Below are 16362 nucleotides of genomic sequence, written 5' to 3' on the forward strand. Positions count from 1 at the left end.
GCTTGCCCACCTTATGGCGAGTCCTAAGCTTTAATCGTTAAATGACATGGTTTTAACAAGGCTGTAAATAGATGTCCTATTGCTGCTTTTAAGTGACTATTTTTCTAAGCATCCTGCTTCTAAAGACCTTTTTTTCTATTTTTAAATATTATTTTGCCGTAGTGAGGATTGCAGCATTAGAGTTTGTTTTAGTAGTATGAAACGTCTTGAAGAGATGTGTATTGAAACAAGAGAATATAGTGGATTGATATTACCGGGAGAATACTCAGAAATTCCAAGTCCAAAATAACTTCAAGGGGGACTTGCTAGACTGTACAATGCTGTGGGTTTTTTTAAACATCTTTCATTAAATCAGAGACCTTGGAAAAAGGAGTACATCAGCGTATGGTCATACCTGGAAAAAAAAAAGACCCCTGAATACTAGTAAACGGGTTGTTTGAGCAGATGCTTACGTCAGATCTAGATTCTCCCACCAGAACTAGAAGACGTGGATGTGTGACATTGTAGTGAAGAAAAGGGACCCCAAGTAAGGAAATCCCTGCTATCAAAAAGCTGAACCTCAGTCCCTGTCAAGCAGCAGCTAAGTCCTGCCCAGAGGGAAGTGAAATCCACATTATTTTGCTTTCAAGAAGAGCCAGGGGGTAGAGCCCGGGAAGTCCATCGCAGCTTGGGAAACAAAACCAGGAGAAGCAGGGATTTCCTCCCGGCAGGGCGTGCTGAGGACGCGGGAACTTGGTGTTTTACCCTCGGGTCTCTCTGAGGGGATAACACGCTCAAGGCCGAACAGCTACGGGGTAAATTGCCGAAGGGCAATTCGGAGCTCGAATACCGTGTAACCAGGAAAAAAAACCAAAATTGCCTGCTTTAAAGAGGAAAGGTTAAGCAAGCAGAGCGGGACGATAACGAGATTTTTGTTAAAATGATTTCCCGTGCCTGTTGCTAAATAAAACCCGCGCTTCACCACCTAAGGCCCGAGGAGTGATTAAGGAGGGCTCCCGGCAAGGGGCGGGGGGAGCGGGCGGGGCTGGAAGGGCGCCCCCCGCGGGACCTCCCGGCCGCTAGCGCCCCCCTGCGGGCGGGAGGCCGCGCCGTCGCCACGGTAACCGGCCGCCCCCGGGCCTACGGCTGCTGCCCCGCGGCGGCGGCGGCGGCCCCCGCGGGGGCGGCTCAGGGCTAAGCCGCGGCTTGGCCGGCAGCGCCGGCCGCCCCGGGCCGCCAGAGCCAGCCGGGGCCGCCAGCAGGTGAGACGGGGTGGCGGCAAGGAGGGAGCGGGGTGCTGCTGGGGAGCAGGAGCCGGCCCCGGCCCGGGCACACATACCACCCCTCCCCGCCCCGGTTCCGCGGGGAAGGGCCTCCCGGCCTCGACCCGCCTGACGGCGGGCGGGGGCTGAAGGCCGGCCGGTTTCGGCGCTTTTCTGCAATACCGAAAGGGCAGCGGTTGGTGCGGGGGCCGGGTTCCCCCCTCCGTACGGTACCTGCAGGCGAAGGTGCGGGCTCGTACCCGCTCGGAGCAGAGCGGTGTTCGAAAGCAACCGCCCGATAACGCTGGTTCACAGATGAAAACGACGCACGTGGATGTATTCAACCTCTTTTGCCCTGAATTGCAGGCAGCAGCCTCCCACGCGGCACTGGGAGACGTATCTGTGACGGTCTTTACCTTCCATCCCGCTTACAGCTTTTCTGATTTTAATATCTGCTAATTGCTCGTCTCTGTATGTGGTACGCTGTTATTGTTTTAAACTTACTTGTGAACACCCGCGTCCGGTGATTGAATTATCAAATCAGTGCAGATCATGGGTTACTGACCTTCAGATGTAGCCGCTTTAATTAAATCATAGCTGCTAGTACACGCGATGCAGGGCTGTGATTGTACTTGCCTGCTGGTCCTGGAATAACAACTCTTATTTCCTTCCCGCTTAGGACGATGGCTTCTATCTCGGAGCGCACGTTCATCGCCATCAAGCCTGACGGAGTCCAGCGGGGACTAGTGGGAGAAATCATCAAGCGGTTCGAACAGAAAGGATTCAAACTGGTCGCCATGAAATTAATACATGTAAGCTTTCCTTAATTTGCACATCTCCTTTTTCATATAGACTGCAGCCTTGAAATAGAGCAGCGCGCTATAATGACAAATGTAGTCTTCAGAACAATTAAACCTGAAATTTTGAGAAGTCTTTGAATATTTGGGGTATTTTTGGAAAAGTTCCAATTTCCAGCTCTGGCTAAATGCTTTAGACGTGCTAAGCACGCTAATTTTAGTAACTTGATGTCCTTAGTCTGAAGAGAATATTCTTTTAGGTGCATCTTATACCTAATAAACATCTCTGAGTATCTTCAAGAAATGCCAGGTCCCATAAGCCATCTATATCGGTAAAAGATACTTTTCTAAGTTCAGCTGTGGTTAAAGCAAATGGTTCAAATTCGTATCAACCAAAAGTACTCTAGGAAGATGCTAGAAATGCTGAATTTTCAATTGCGTGCAAGTTTTAGGATTAATAGTGCTCTGTGGTTAATCTATGTGATTTCAGTATGCTCTTAAGTTCTTACAGTAAGCTTTTTTTGGTTGGTTGGTTGGTTTTTAATGCAGGCCTCTGAAGACCTTCTGAGAGAACACTACATTGACCTAAAAGACCGGCCGTTCTATGATGGTCTGGTGCAGTACATGCATTCTGGACCTGTTGTAGCTATGGTGAGTTCTTGAGAATGTCATCTAAGAAAAACATACTGTTTAATTGTCTTACGTGCAATAACATTGTGTTACCTATTGAATTCTAATTTACTTTTAAAAGTACTTAAAAACCTAGATTCAAATACTGTAATTAGGAAGATGTGGTGTTCACTCCTTCTTCCTTAATCTTTTTTCATAATCTTTCTCTTCTTTGAGTCGGTATGTTGAAGAAGAGGGCAGGGGTAAAGGGGGAACCAAAGCTGGGACCCTGAGAAACAGTAAACCTGCACAAAAAAAACCGACAATGAAATGCCATGTATTAAGCAAGCTGAAAAAAGATGGTGGAATATTTTTACTATACTACTAAGCAATAGTAACTTTGAAAAATCTTTTTTAGTCTAGGCTCATTAGAAGGGATTTTCTCTTTTTTTTCCTTGATAGTGTGTTTGTAAAATAGTTGAGCTGGAGGTCTAGATCTTCAATGAGCAGACAGCTTTGTAAGGCTGTTTACCAAATTGAGATTTAAAATTGTTCTCTTCCCATCCTGGGTGAGGAGAGGTATTGCGGAGAAGGGGAGCACTTCAGCAGGTGCTTCAAGAATCTGACAGAAAAACTGGAGATAAAATATGTCTTGCTATTATGAATATTTGGGTGGTGATTTGTGCCATGATGGACAGCATTGTGTAATGATTGCTACTTTACCTACTGCTAAGATTGAATAATCTTGATGGATTTTTTTTTTTTTTTTTTTTTTAAGGTGTGGGAAGGACTTAATGTGGTTAAGACTGGAAGAGTGATGCTGGGGGAAACTAACCCATTTGATTCCAAGCCTGGCACTATTCGTGGTGACCTCTGCGTTCAAGTTGGAAGGTATATTTTGAAACTGTTGATATCTAAAGATGCTAAATGTCCAGTGGTATGTCATGATATATGTAGGAACTGTGCTCCATCCTTCTCTATCTTATGCACGGAGCTGCCATTCCCTGTGCCCATGTAATGTTACAATCTAAAGATGGAAATTGAGTTGTGGTCTTCCCCATTGACAAAAACGATGAGCAAAGCTGGGACTGCATACTCTATGCATATTACTAATTTACAATTACTTACAACTTCTCTCCATAATGGAGACCACTTCAAAAAAAAAAAAAAAAAAAAAGAGTGCTTGCTTTGCTTTGAGTTTGAGGATGATATTACTTTTATATCCACCTTTTCTTTTCCTAGGAACATCATTCATGGAAGTGATTCTGTGGAAAGTGCTGAGACAGAGATCAATTTATGGTTCACTCCTGAAGAACTGGTTGATTACAGAAGCTGTGCTCATGAATGGATCTATGAGTAAAACTGAGCCTCTACCTTCTGATATCCTTACTGTCTGTAAGCAGCTGCTAGCCTCTAGCTGTTTCGAAGCCCTTCATATAAACCAGTAGAAAACATGTCTTAGAAATCTGTGAAATTGCTCTGTTGTGAATATTAAATATAGTCAGCATTTGCTGCTGCTTTGGTTAAAAAGCTGTCAAGTTATAGATGGAATTGTACTTTCAGAAAGCTGCTTCTGGGGGGTGAGAGATAGGAGATTAAAACACAGAGCATATAACACATATTTTCCTGAAGCACTCTGTAGTCAAAGAGGATAGTTTGGTAAACAGAAAAAAAATTGGTAAAAATTTATTTGGTAAGTAATTATGCAAATGGCTCAGTGTCAAAGGTTGATTATGTTAAAATGTAAGAGGACAACTGGTGGTATGTAAATATATTGATAGTGTGCCCAAATGTTGAGGACTGAACTTGCTATCAAGTGAATCTCCATGCCCAAAATGGCTGCAGAAAAAAAAGCTTATTTATTTCTCTCTCCAGAATGTGCTGTGCCTGTACACAGAGCATAGCTTTGATTAAAATGAGAACTTTCCTCTAGATGACACTGTTTCAACTTGCTTTTCTTTTTTTTACCCCACACAGGATTTATTTAGCATTTTAAGGAAGGATTAATAGGCCAGGCTTTCTGAAATGCCCTTTTATGTGAAAAGAAGATTAATGTGAGGATGGATGAGGGAGATCTACTTTCAGCCACTTTAGTGTAGCAGTCCTCTGGCATTGCACAGAGCAACAACAGAGTTACATTTGCTTTACTGGCTGAAGAGCTGATAATTTAGCTATGTCCTTATTTGTGTTCTTTCCTTAACAGTTGGAACTCCAAAGCAAGCTGTTCTTGGATAAGGTATTTCAGAGGTGGCTCTAGCATTATTTTTTAAATTTATTTAATCATGTAAAGAAATACAGTCATAATAATGCTAAATGTATTTCAGTAGAGGTGTCTGCTTCTGTCAGAGAAAACTATCAGCCTCTTGCAGAAATCTGAACAACAAATATTCACTAGCTGTATTGGACGAGGAACATAAAATGTATTGGGGTCAATATTATGTATTTATTTCCCTGCAACATTGTATTCAGTAAAAGCAAGAGTTTCATTAAATTAGTTGTTCCAACACCTAGATTTTTTTCCTACAGCGAGTTGTTGTTTCAAATACTAAACTGTGCAATGAATGTTCAATTCCATGCTTATGGTACTTTTTGAAGATACCCAACTCCTAAAAAGAGATGGTACAAAATGAAACAACATTTGCTCGCTCTTAGGTGAAATAAAAGGAAATTTTCATTATGTTGTCTTAGATCTAATTAATGAATCTAACGAGAGGGAACAAATTCCCTAACTACCAAACTGTAGATGAGGTTGTTAGCTTCTCTTCTGAAAGTCTTCAGTGTTACAGAGGACAAATAATCAAGTTAAAGGTTGTTAGAGAAAAGGGAACATGTGACAAACCTGTGCATGAGATGTCTCCAGTTCCATTTTTGCTTGAAGGATTACTTTCTAGGTTTCTTTTTCTTGATTTGCTTACTACAAAATAGAGAAATCTGGGTTATCTAGAGATGTGGGGGTTGTCAGAAAGCTCCTGGTTAGTATTTCTAACGCATCGAGACTGAGAGAAGGTGGAGGTCAGCCATCTCTCAGAGAAACGCAATACTCCTGCACATCTGAGAGGTCTGACTGAGCATGTCCAGTTTCACTAATGGCAAGTGGCTCGTTAGTAAGAGACTGCGTAAGTACTGCAAAGGGTATTTCATTAATATTACAGCTGCAGTGATGGTATATGATTATAACTAGCTCCGGGGGAGGAAAGGCATTTTGTACATTAGTCAAGGGCCAAGTAGTAAATGTAATAAGAAGTAACAACACTCTTCTCGTTATGAAGAATTATAACTAATTCTCATTATGACGCGTGTCCTGGGACTGTGGAGTTTTACACCTGCGCTTTGACACTTTGCGGCTTCATCTTCCCCTATGCCAACCAAATCACCGATGACCTCGCTGGCTTTTACAGATCCTACGTTGCTTTTCTGGGCGAAACAGAATTTCAGGCAGCTGTAAGGTGTGCTGCTTCGGTTAAGCGAGGTTGGCAGTAGCAACAGTGAGCGAGCAGAGGGCGAGCATCTCTCTGGAAATAGCAAAGCGAGTACCTCTTAATAAAAACGGGTTGAGTGTAGTTAAACCTCCCTGATCGTTTCACTGGGGAAAAGACTTACGGCCCCGTTGCTGCAGCTGAAAGTGAAGAACCCTCCGAGGAGGCGACGGCGACAGGTGCCGCCGGGCGTTCGGCACAGCCCGGCGGGCAGCTGCCCCGCGGGCCGGCTGCCAGCCGCGGCGGGGGCTCGAAGGCAGCCGGGCCGGGCCGGGCCGCGCCGGCCGCTGAGGGAGCGCGGCGGGCGGCCGCCGCCAGGCCCAGCGGCAGCGTCCCGCCGGCCGCCCGGGCCCGCAACCCCGGCAGGGCGAGCTGGCGCCGAAGCGAGCCCCCAGCCCCGCCAGGTCCGCCCCCAAGCGCCGCAAGGCGGGCGGCTCCTCCTCTCCGCAGGGCGGGCGATCCGGCCACCGCCCGCCTCCTCCTCCTCCTCTTTCTTCGGCGGCTGCGGTGCGGGCGGCGGCGGCTGCGGGAGCTCCGGAGAGGTGAGGTGAGGCGAGGCGAGGCGACGGCCGCCTTCCCCCGGCCGCAACGCTCCGGGCCGCTCCGTGAGGGGAGGCCGAGGCGGTGCGGGCCGCGCCAGCGGCGGGCGCCTCATGGCGGACGGGTTGCCTCAGCCCCGAGCGCGGCGGCGGCGGCGGCCTGCGGGCCTCGCCTGGGCGAGCGGCGAGGGCGGCGGAGGGGAGAGGAGGGAAGGGAAGGGAAGGGGAGGGGAGCGGAGCGGAGCGGAGGGGCGGGAGCGGGACGCCGCCGGGCCCGGGGCAGGCACAACGCGAGCCCGGCGCCACGTGGGCCCGGGCGGGGCGGCGGTTCCCTCCGACCTTGAGGCGGCGGGCGGGGGCGAGCCTCAGCCGCGCGTGTCCCTCTTTTGCCCCTCAGCGCGATGGCTGCCAACTGCGAGCGCACCTTCATCGCCATCAAGCCCGATGGGGTCCAGCGCGGGCTGGTGGGAGAGATCATCAAGCGGTTCGAGCAGAAAGGCTTCCGGCTGGTGGCCATGAAGTTCGTGCACGTAAGTCTCCGCAGCCGGGGAATCGCCCCCGCCCCCCGCCCTGCGCCGGCTCCGTCGTCCTAAACGCTTTCCCTCACCTGCCAGAGCGGGTCCTGAAATGGTGTGCACCTCCCTACCCGGCTGTTCCTGCATCGGAGCGGGAATCTGATGCCGAACCTGCCCAACAGCTGGAAGTCCTGGATCACACGCCAGGCCGAGCTTTCTATCAAGCGCAAACGTTTGATCTCTCCCCTTTCCCGAGGGAACAAAATTTGCTCGGAGGGCTTAATGCAGCCTAATTGAGAGAGCCGAAATGACCTTGACTGAAAGGTTGTATCGGGTAACACCATCCAGACATCTTGCACTCAGCTTATTGCTGAGGATTACCGTAATGCAAAGAAATAATTTTGACAACTCGCAACACTGACACTACTACAAAGACAGACGGCGCGTTGTATGCTCCTTTGATTTTAAATTAGGAACTTTAATTGGAATCCCCCTAATAGCATTGCCGTAACTGTTGATAATATTAACGACTGGTAAGTCCAGTCACTACTGCTGTAGTCGTAAAGTAGCGACACCTTTTGTGGTATATTTTGAAACTGGTATTTAATGTTACATCTGTCCTTTTAAAGGCCTCTGAAGACCTTCTCAAACAACATTACATTGACCTCAAGGACCGACCATTCTACCCTGGTTTGGTTAAATACATGAACTCTGGACCTGTTGTGGCCATGGTAAGCGGCTTAATTCTACTTAAAGACTACTTTCCCAAATATATTTGTCTCACTCTGTAAATTATTTTAAAATATTCAGATATACTGTTACGGAAACACTTTTTCAAACTACCCTGTATGATAGTGGCAAAAGAAAACCAAAATTAAAATCAAGTAGAAACTTACTATTTATTAAGAAGGAGGAAGGTGTGCATATATAAAATGTATATGACAATGCTTAGCATGGCGTAAGCAAAATTCCTGCAAGCCCATCTTCCGCACCAAAAAATCTCATTTGGGGCAAAAGATGGTCAGGGCTTACCCACAGAAACCCATCTGCTGTGTCATTCTTTTTTGCACTGCCCCCCCCAAAGAATATAATTGCCATAGTAGCATCTCCTTCTCTTTTGACTATGTACCTAACTAGGAGCGCCTGCAACTCATCTGGCTGTCCTTGCCCATTCACAACAGAAAGGTTTTGAAGTTGGCCATGTACATCAGTTAACTCTGAGGCTTGGTAAAGTGTCTCCTTAACTGGAGTGACAATGTTGATAGTCCTTTTTATAATCACTTTCAGTTCTGATGGTTTTTTTTCCCCCTTAGACTTCTTTAGAGGCCTAAGAGATAATCTAGGCTAGATAAATTTTTTTAGTGGTGGAGCCTTTGTTTCTTCGCAAAGTATGTTACTAGCAAAAATTAATCTTTGGTATTTCGTATAAGCATGGATTAATAGGAGTTGTCTGTCTTTTAAGGTATGGGAAGGACTTAACGTAGTTAAAACTGGGAGAGTAATGCTGGGGGAAACAAACCCTGCAGACTCTAAGCCTGGTACCATCCGTGGTGACTTCTGCATTCAAGTAGGAAGGTATGTGCTCAGTTTATTGTCAATTGAGATTAAAAACTCGATGTTGGTAGACTTTTGTTCTAGAAATTGTTGGCAGATATCCTAGTCTGATGATATTTTATTTGCAGGTCACAATCCATAACTGCTACTTAAGAAAATGGCTTGGCACAAAACTGACTTTTTTCGAAATACAGCTCCTCATCAGAGCTTCATGTAAGATCAGTCAGTGGCTAGTGTAGTAAAGTAGCCCAAGTCACCCTGCTAGACTTAATTAGCTCTTGTAGCGGGGGTATTTGAATACCGTACCTGAAATAGTAGTCTTGCAGATGTAGATGCTTTATCCAAGTTTTTGCACGTGGAGAACTACGAGGTTGCTGAAAAGTGTATTTTTATACAAACAATGCGTTTCTCTCCTTCCACAGAAACATCATTCATGGCAGTGACTCCGTAGAAAGTGCGCAGAAGGAGATCAACCTGTGGTTCAAACCTGCAGAGCTCATTGACTTCAAATCTTGTGCACATGATTGGATCTATGAGTGAAATGAGTTTCCACAACGAATTGTGCCTTCTTAACCACATCGTCTCATTCCAGCTATTGATCTGGGAGCAATTATCACCACGGTTATCTTAAGTCATTTTCAGCACTGTCAAATAAATGGATACGAACTAATTCGTTGTGGTATATTCACTATAAAACATACTACTGTGTTCAAATAGTCACATAAGTCATTTTACTCAGTCATTCAGTATTTTCTTCTTGTAGAAGGAATAGTTAACACAAACCTACAGGCATATCTGAATAAAAATTTAGTGAGTTGTTCATTGCAAAGTTGCTTTGAAGGCTACTGAAATACATTACAGTTGGAAAGCCAACTTGCAGAGGGAGAGCTGAAGGGATGCTCGAGTTCCTTCCGATATAACAGAACTGAAAAAGGAGAAAAACGGCCCACCCGGTGACAAAACTTCCCTCCCTCCACAACTATTAATACCAACTGTGAATACTATTAATACCAACTGTGCAAAGCTTGCTCTCTATTAAATGCTTATCTAATGCTACATTCTTCTCATATTAAATACCTTGCCTTGTGCTTAGAAGCTCATGCTTTATTTCTGCTCAGACTAACATACCCAATTACTTAAAACATTCATGGTTTTACAAATTGTGGGTATTTTTTTTAATCTGCGTTCTCTTAAGAGAAACAAACTGGAATGCATTTATGTATGCGCCAGTGAGTGCCTTTTAAACAAAACCACCACTACTCAGAAAAAAGACTTTTTATCATTTTTATTTTGTGTAAAAAAGGCAAATTTAGTGAATTATTTTCATCTTGTACACAAAGTTATAATTTTAATGCTTTTCACATCCATGCTGAAAATCTGCAGTCTCGTAAAAATGAAAGTAACATTAATTTCTCCAAAAGCATTTTTTTCACTTAGTTATGTACATTGCATGAGAAAGCTTTAAATGCTCTCTCTCATTGACCACACAAATTACCAAGAAAATAAAAGATTAAATTTGTACAGATATTGATCTATATATCAAATACATACAGAAATGATGTAAAAACCCTATTTGTTTAATCTTGATTCCCGCCCCAACATTTTCCCAGGGGCCAAAGCTGATGCCTTTTTTGTAAAAATGGCTGTGGCTTTTTGTTTTAAATATGAAAATTAAAGGAAGAAAAATTCAGTTGAAATCACAGTTTTTTAAAATCCCTTCCCAATAAAGGATTGTTACCAAATATATTAGCACCATCATACAAATATTGACGGGAGAGGGTATTCACATCACATAAAACAACAATAAAAAAAACAAACAAACACTGAAACCCGTGTTAGTATCCGTAGAACAAGGAATTGATAACTGCTTTAGCTTTCCTCAGATGCAGCAAGGAAAAGGTTAAAGAGTTGTATTTAAAATAACATAAAAATCAAAGGTCAGCAGAAAGATTTTGAGCAAGAGAAGAAGGGTAGCTGCAAAGTAAGGTACATAACTTGCGCTACCTTATGGTTATAAAAACCTGCTATGCCAAATACTGAAATTAGTTTGACCCCATTGAAGATTTCAGATGTCCAACACTTTGCTGCTCTTTTAGCCAAATAACATGGCTTAGAGTAAAGTGAAGATAAAACTACCTAGAGCCATGTTACTAACAAATGCTTTACAAATACAGTGAAGCCTATACTATGGATACCACAGCCAACAGGTAGCCCACTCGTTGAAGAGACCGCTCTAAATACCTGGTAGAATTTTGCGCACGTTTTCTTTAAACCTCTCCTAAGCAAGTGACTTCAGTTAGTTCCTTATGTGGTTTGCTTAGGATATATTTCACTGTACTTGACAAACACACAATTTAGGTATATTTTGAATTCAGAAACACAAAGAGAAAATTCACCCAACTCCTACTGAAGTCACATGTGTATCTGAGAATGCACTCACATACTTTAGTGTTAAACGAATAAAATACCTATTTTTAAAGAACATTATAAAGACTGACAGACTTCAAATCCGATTCTTACATTTTTCCAACACAGGAAGTATGTTCAACTTAAGTGCTAATTTCCCCTCTTGACATTTGAAGACTGTAACTCAGAAATCAGGTATAAGCCTGGGCAATACGCAGAAGGCCAAGGTTTAGTGACTGGGCAATATACCTTGCTCATTACTAGCCCAAGCTTTCACATCATGAAACACAAATTAATGCAACAGTTTTTCTACTGAAGTCAGAAGCTATTGATGAGAGAACAAAGCAAGATTGTGCCAACCTTGTTCCAGCTGACTGGGACAATCTGCAAGTTGTTGCATTTAAAAAAATAAAATAAAATAAAAAATCAATAGTGATGTACTTACCAAACCAAATCAATGCTTGCAGAGCTGGATTTTACAGCAGGTTAAATTGAGAACACAGGAGAAGGAAAAAAAAAAAAAAAAAAAAAAAAAATTTCAAGGCTCGAAGTGTCATTACAATGGTCTCTAATCCTGCTTCTCCAATCCAGGCTGTTCAAAAGAAATGTCATGGGTGGGTCAGAATCTGAGAGAATGTGTTTGAAGTCTACCAAGCCTGAAAAAGTCCTTTTTATGGCTATTCTAGAGAGCTAAAATGTCTTTACCACCTGAAGTTACAGATACTTATAATCTGATAACCAGATTCTGTCAATATAAGAAGCTGTTGTTAAAAAGGGGTCATTATTTAAGAAATTTTACCAGTAAGGGAGAAAAGAATTCCAGACATTCCTACACTATACAGGACATTTTTTTACTTCCAGTAGTAAATACAAAACTTTACATAATTAACCCCTCTTGCATAGAATGAGGTAAACCTGTGCATATTACCAATACTATGTACCCAAAGTTAGAGCAATATTTTAGAAAATAATCAAATTGCTGGTTTTCAACTTTCTATGCACTTTTTTTTTTAAGCTCAAACAACAATATACAAAAATGGTCTCCTGGGGCTCTGTGGGTTGATATCCTTAAAGCATTTCTTAGGCTGTAGGAACACAGACGTTAATCATTTTGATGAATTTTTTTTTTTTTAAGCCCTAATTTATGGTCAAGAGTCAGATGATCATTGTACTGCTCTGAAGGGGACCTGCTAAGACCCAGAAGCACTTATAGAACATATGCAGTTAATTCCTGAGAGTTTAGTTAATGAACCTTACTGGTAAAAGCTAAAGCTCTTGATGCACATTTTTCCAGTCACAGCTCTGCAGGGCTGATTAACCATTTCACTAATCAACTCCACGAATGAGATCACTTACAAAAATGTACAAAGTTTAAAAATATGGAAAGATAAAATCCAAATTATTAAGAGCTCATGCTAAACTACTTTGTATTTTACTGGTAGTCATCTTCACCCTTTTACATGACTTTTGCCTTTAAAAAATCTGGACAGTTAAGCAGGTGGGGTTAATGGGATACTTGAAGTGAGACACAAGGATTCCAGGCAATAAGCAAATCCAGTTTAGGGATTACATACTAGACAGTATATGATTTATATACTGTTCTCAAGTCTCAACTTCCTTATTACACTATTGCAGCAAGAAAAGAATATTGCAGGCTGTGCAGAACTGAACTAATTTTTTTTAATCCACAATGTATGGCTCCTTTTAGCTCACCTGAAACCATGTGGAACATCAGTTTTGAATGTTCACAAATAAATATTTAAGGTAGTAAAGAAACACCCAGGTCTTTCTGAATAAAAAAAAAAAAAAAAAAAAAAAAAATCAGAAAAATGCTCAGAAGTTCCTTCCCACTACCAAAGGAGGTGAGAGTTACTGTCCATCTGTTTCTTCTTCAGTCTAAATTCATAGCTAAAACTAATCTTCCAAATGAGGGAATTTTCTGAAGTTCCAGTTTGGCATAGGGCTCTGTAAACATTTGCTGAAGCATTCCAAGACTACAGACAGTCATGAACAGACAAAAGCTTTATGGTCCCAATCCAATGCCTACTGCAGTCAATGGAGACAAGGCTACTGATATTAATGGGCACTGAATCAGACCCTAAGGAACCTTTTATTTAAAAAAAAAAAAATTCTTATATATAAAAAAAAAAGTATTTTAAACTAAATAAAAACATCTTGAGAAGTTAAAATCTTCCTCAGGTGATGGCTCCATTGCAACTGGGGCTACTCACTGAGTAGAGCTTTACAGGATTATCTTCCACATACAATTTATGCCTCTAAATTAGGGCTTAAATGCCTTATTTTCACAATAAAAAAAAAACAACCAGAGGCGTGACCAGTGCAGTTCACAAGAGTCTAGAAGTCTCCCAACTTGTACCAAAAAGGTTCATTTGTTATGACAGTTCATTTGTATTTGCAACTATATCTTCCTCCAACCGCTTCCCACAATCATGCTAATTAAACTTTAATCTTACCAAAAAATTAGAATTTCAGTTCTTGTTAACAATGCACAATAAATCTGAACTTGAAAATATTACAAAATTCTTTCAAAAGCTTCAAATACAACACAAAAGTGTCCTTTTTTGTTTTTAATAAATTGAAAAATCTTTTTCACTAAAATAGTTTCCCCGCCCTTCCAAAAAATTCTGAACTGAGTCTAACTCATCTACAGTTAGCAAAGTGCCCCAGGTACAGTCACCTGAACTGTACCATCGAAGTGGGAACAAAATCAGTCAGTCTTGGAGAAAGGCTCTTTTCCTATCACCAATACTCTGCCCCTCACTTTTCTGAGCTGCCTTATGGTTCTTGTTTGATGTAGTAACTGGCAGATCCGTTGCTTTCCTGATCAGATGCTCCTTGAAGGAAGCTATACTCTTCTCCATCTAGCAACTCCTCCTTCAGCTGCAATGAAGTCACTAAAAATAAAAGATGAACATTAAAGATCTATAAAATTCAAAGTAAGTACAACTTCTCCTTAAATTTATGTAATATTATTTAAATTGGGAACAGACACCAGATTTTCCATTTTCTTATATTCTGCATTTTAGTGATTCTTCTTTTAACACTCAGTATCCCACAGAAGTCAGATGCTTTCTGACCATAAATTGAACCTTCAGTTTTGCTCTAATATTAACATATTTGAATAAGTTACTTAGAATAATATATTCTCTACAGGCTTTTCTCAAGAATTTAGTATTGTAAACCACTGGTTTAAGAAGGTAACTAACTGAACATGTTAATAGGAATAATCACTGTTGCTCAGAACAATATTTATTTTACTGTTTACTTCCTATTTAGTCGTTACAGAAATAAACATAAGATTAACTGTTGGCCATTTATGATCTACAATTTGCCTTACTTAGCCCAATTACTGTAACCGGTCTATGTGAGACAAGAAAAAAAAAATTGACAAAGATTTCTCAATACGTCATTAAAATTTTAAGATCCCAGAAGATAAGTTTCATTCAAGCAAAACATCTTTTTTGTAGTTTTAATCTTCTCTCTTCTTTCTTTTGTAAAAAGATAACAGAAATGAGATCTAAGACATAAAAAACATGTTATGAATAGCAATAATGTCACAACTACTCTTTTAGTTTCATTAATGAATAGTGATAATTATCAAAATATGAGCACAATGAGAAGAACACTGAAAACAAAACGTCAAGACTTTCATTAAAGGTGCAGTACCCACATTAAAGGGTTGATTATACGAAAATAAATGGTTCTCTATGACCAAATGAATGAGAAAAGTATTAAAGTTTACAGCTACTGAATACAAAGTTTATATGCATTACCAATGTTATCTTGAAATGCAGAAATACGCAGTGAAAGCAAAAAAACCCACCCATAACCTGTTGCTACTAGTAGCCCTGCAATAACTTACAAGCCATTTGATTATTCTTTTATTATTTTTCTATGTCATCTTCCATGTTGAAACAAACTTGCGCTAAATAAAAATAAAATGTGAAAATTAAGGTATTAAAAAAAAAAAAGTCAAAAAGTTGCAGCGTAATGCAAGCTCTCCATTTCTTTCTTTAATAGATGCCTCCTCCCACCTACATAGCCCACAATCCCTTGCTGCTTTTTTATTTTTCCTAAATACTTTTCCCTGCGTTATGCTGAACTCTGATCAAGAACCATGATCTGTGGAGGACAAAAGTGCTGTCTAAATGATAAGACACATAACTGGTTACTTGGATATGCTGCTAATACCTTAAGCAAAGGCTACACAGAAGTCAGGGATACAATCTGAAATTCACCAGGCGTGTTCTTTTTCTTCTCTCCCCCCTGGTATTTGTAGAACACTTCTGCAGGTACAGGAGTAATAGGGGTCTCCATAATTTGGCTTGCCTCTGGCTAATTTGAACCAAAATCCTTACATTTAGATATTTAGTGATACTTTGCTACATTTGTCCCTATTATACAGCTTTCAACTACAGTCCTCCATAAGAAAAGCTTAGCTACAGCTATACAACAAAAGTTACTTGAAAGAAGAATAAAAAAAGCTAATGGAAGTCATCTGACCAATCATGATGGAAGTAAAAGGGATGCAGACGCACAAGGCACTCCCTTTTTAAACAGTCTCTGTGATTTGCCTGGAGACAAAGAAAGACTGTCTGATACAAAGTCATTCAAACCCCCAAAACATAAATATAGAACGCAGCAATGAGGTCCAGAATATGTGCAGAAGTAGGGTGAGTCTCTCAGAACGGTCTCCTTCTCTGACAGGCTGGCTAAAGGCTGTTTTTAAAGCGAAGCTGTCCAACTGTTGCATTTCAGTGCTTAAAAGATCATTTCATATGACTCAAAGATGCAAAGTACTCACGTACCCTAAAGAAGCACCGTGACTTTGCTAGAGAGTGAAACCACTTCATACTTACAAGATGAAGAAGTACTGAAACCTTCTGCTATGCTTATGACAGTACACAAGGGGAGAGAGCTGTTTAATGAGCCTTACTGAGATCTCCAATAGACATGAAGTTTCAGTGCAGATGCCTGTCTCATTACTAATCTTAGACTACTCCCATTCAAAGCCATATAAGCATCTCCTGCAATATGCCTACATCCTACAGCTACTAAAATGTGAGACAGTGTACAATGCTGAGGAATATGCACGCAATTAATAAGTTCCAGCTGATCTCAAATGTGTTCTTAACTTACTATGTATCAGGGTTATGCCCTCCTCTTCCCCAGACTTAAAATGTGTGGCCTTTCTGGTTTCAATT

At 41.5% G+C, this 16362-nt stretch overlaps 3 protein-coding genes and 1 long non-coding RNA gene across 21 annotated transcripts in view; 2 read left to right on the forward strand and 2 right to left on the reverse strand.

The window, feature by feature from the left end:
• The first annotated feature begins 1502 nt into the window (after window positions 1-1502).
• Window positions 1503-5157, forward strand: LOC115341320 (nucleoside diphosphate kinase-like). Of its 3 annotated transcripts, none has more exons than XM_030014079.2 (5): window positions 1503-1719; window positions 1921-2053; window positions 2588-2689; window positions 3426-3538; window positions 3890-5157. In XM_030014079.2, the coding sequence occupies exons 1-5, from the start codon at window positions 1715-1717 to the stop codon at window positions 4005-4007; spliced, it is 471 nt and encodes a 156-aa protein (XP_029869939.1). In that variant the 5' UTR covers window positions 1503-1714; the 3' UTR covers window positions 4008-5157. The 3 variants fall into 3 exon arrangements, with proteins under 3 accessions (XP_029869939.1, XP_029869940.1, XP_029869938.1); XM_030014080.2 differs by lacking the exon at window positions 1503-1719 and adding an exon at window positions 1790-1814; XM_030014078.2 differs by lacking the exon at window positions 1503-1719 and having other exon boundaries at window positions 1925-2053; window positions 3890-4027; window positions 4858-5157.
• LOC115341322 lies at window positions 1808-6241 on the reverse strand. The gene is made up of 2 exons (XR_003923355.2): window positions 5487-6241; window positions 1808-2952 (listed from the first exon to the last, which is right to left on the reverse strand). It is a non-coding gene; the product is annotated as an uncharacterized LOC115341322 (long non-coding RNA).
• A 318-nt stretch (window positions 6242-6559) lies between these two features.
• LOC115341321 (nucleoside diphosphate kinase) lies at window positions 6560-9401 on the forward strand. Of its 2 annotated transcripts, none has more exons than XM_030014082.1 (5): window positions 6560-6665; window positions 7060-7192; window positions 7807-7908; window positions 8640-8752; window positions 9154-9401. In XM_030014082.1, the coding sequence occupies exons 2-5, from the start codon at window positions 7064-7066 to the stop codon at window positions 9269-9271; spliced, it is 462 nt and encodes a 153-aa protein (XP_029869942.1). In that variant the 5' UTR covers window positions 6560-6665; window positions 7060-7063; the 3' UTR covers window positions 9272-9401. The 2 variants fall into 2 exon arrangements, with proteins under 2 accessions (XP_029869942.1, XP_029869943.1); XM_030014083.1 differs by lacking the exon at window positions 6560-6665 and adding an exon at window positions 6715-6733.
• Window positions 9402-10001: 600 nt separating this feature from the next.
• Window positions 10002-16362, reverse strand: part of MBTD1 (mbt domain containing 1) — a 40494-nt gene continuing 34133 nt past the window's right edge. For 13 of the 15 annotated variants that reach the window (XM_030014068.2, XM_030014071.2, XM_030014073.2 and 10 more), the window contains one exon: window positions 12152-14052. In XM_030014068.2, the coding sequence (XP_029869928.1) occupies window positions 13934-14052 (119 nt within the window). In that variant the 3' untranslated portion in view covers window positions 12152-13933. Of the gene's footprint in view, window positions 11730-12151; window positions 14053-16362 lie in introns of those variants that run through there. The other 2 variants (XR_005932424.1, XM_030014066.2) reach the window with 2 other exon arrangements.

The sequence above is a fragment of the Aquila chrysaetos genome, chromosome 5 (assembly GCF_900496995.4).
Source record: "Aquila chrysaetos chrysaetos chromosome 5, bAquChr1.4, whole genome shotgun sequence".
Lineage (NCBI taxonomy): Eukaryota > Metazoa > Chordata > Aves > Accipitriformes > Accipitridae > Aquila > Aquila chrysaetos.

Excerpts from the sequence above, each read along its gene's own strand:
- LOC115341320 (XM_030014079.2), top strand. Across the intron at positions 2,054-2,587 it reads TCGCCATGAAATTAATACAT|GCCTCTGAAGACCTTCTGAG; the intron begins GTAAGCTTTCCT and ends TTTTTAATGCAG. Across the intron at positions 2,690-3,425 it reads CTGGACCTGTTGTAGCTATG|GTGTGGGAAGGACTTAATGT; the intron begins GTGAGTTCTTGA and ends TTTTTTTTTAAG.
- LOC115341321 (XM_030014082.1), top strand. The coding sequence starts at position 7,064 with ATGGCTGCCAACTGCGAGCGCACCTTCATCGCCATCAAGCCCGATGGG. Across the intron at positions 7,193-7,806 it reads TGGCCATGAAGTTCGTGCAC|GCCTCTGAAGACCTTCTCAA; the intron begins GTAAGTCTCCGC and ends GTCCTTTTAAAG. Across the intron at positions 7,909-8,639 it reads CTGGACCTGTTGTGGCCATG|GTATGGGAAGGACTTAACGT; the intron begins GTAAGCGGCTTA and ends CTGTCTTTTAAG.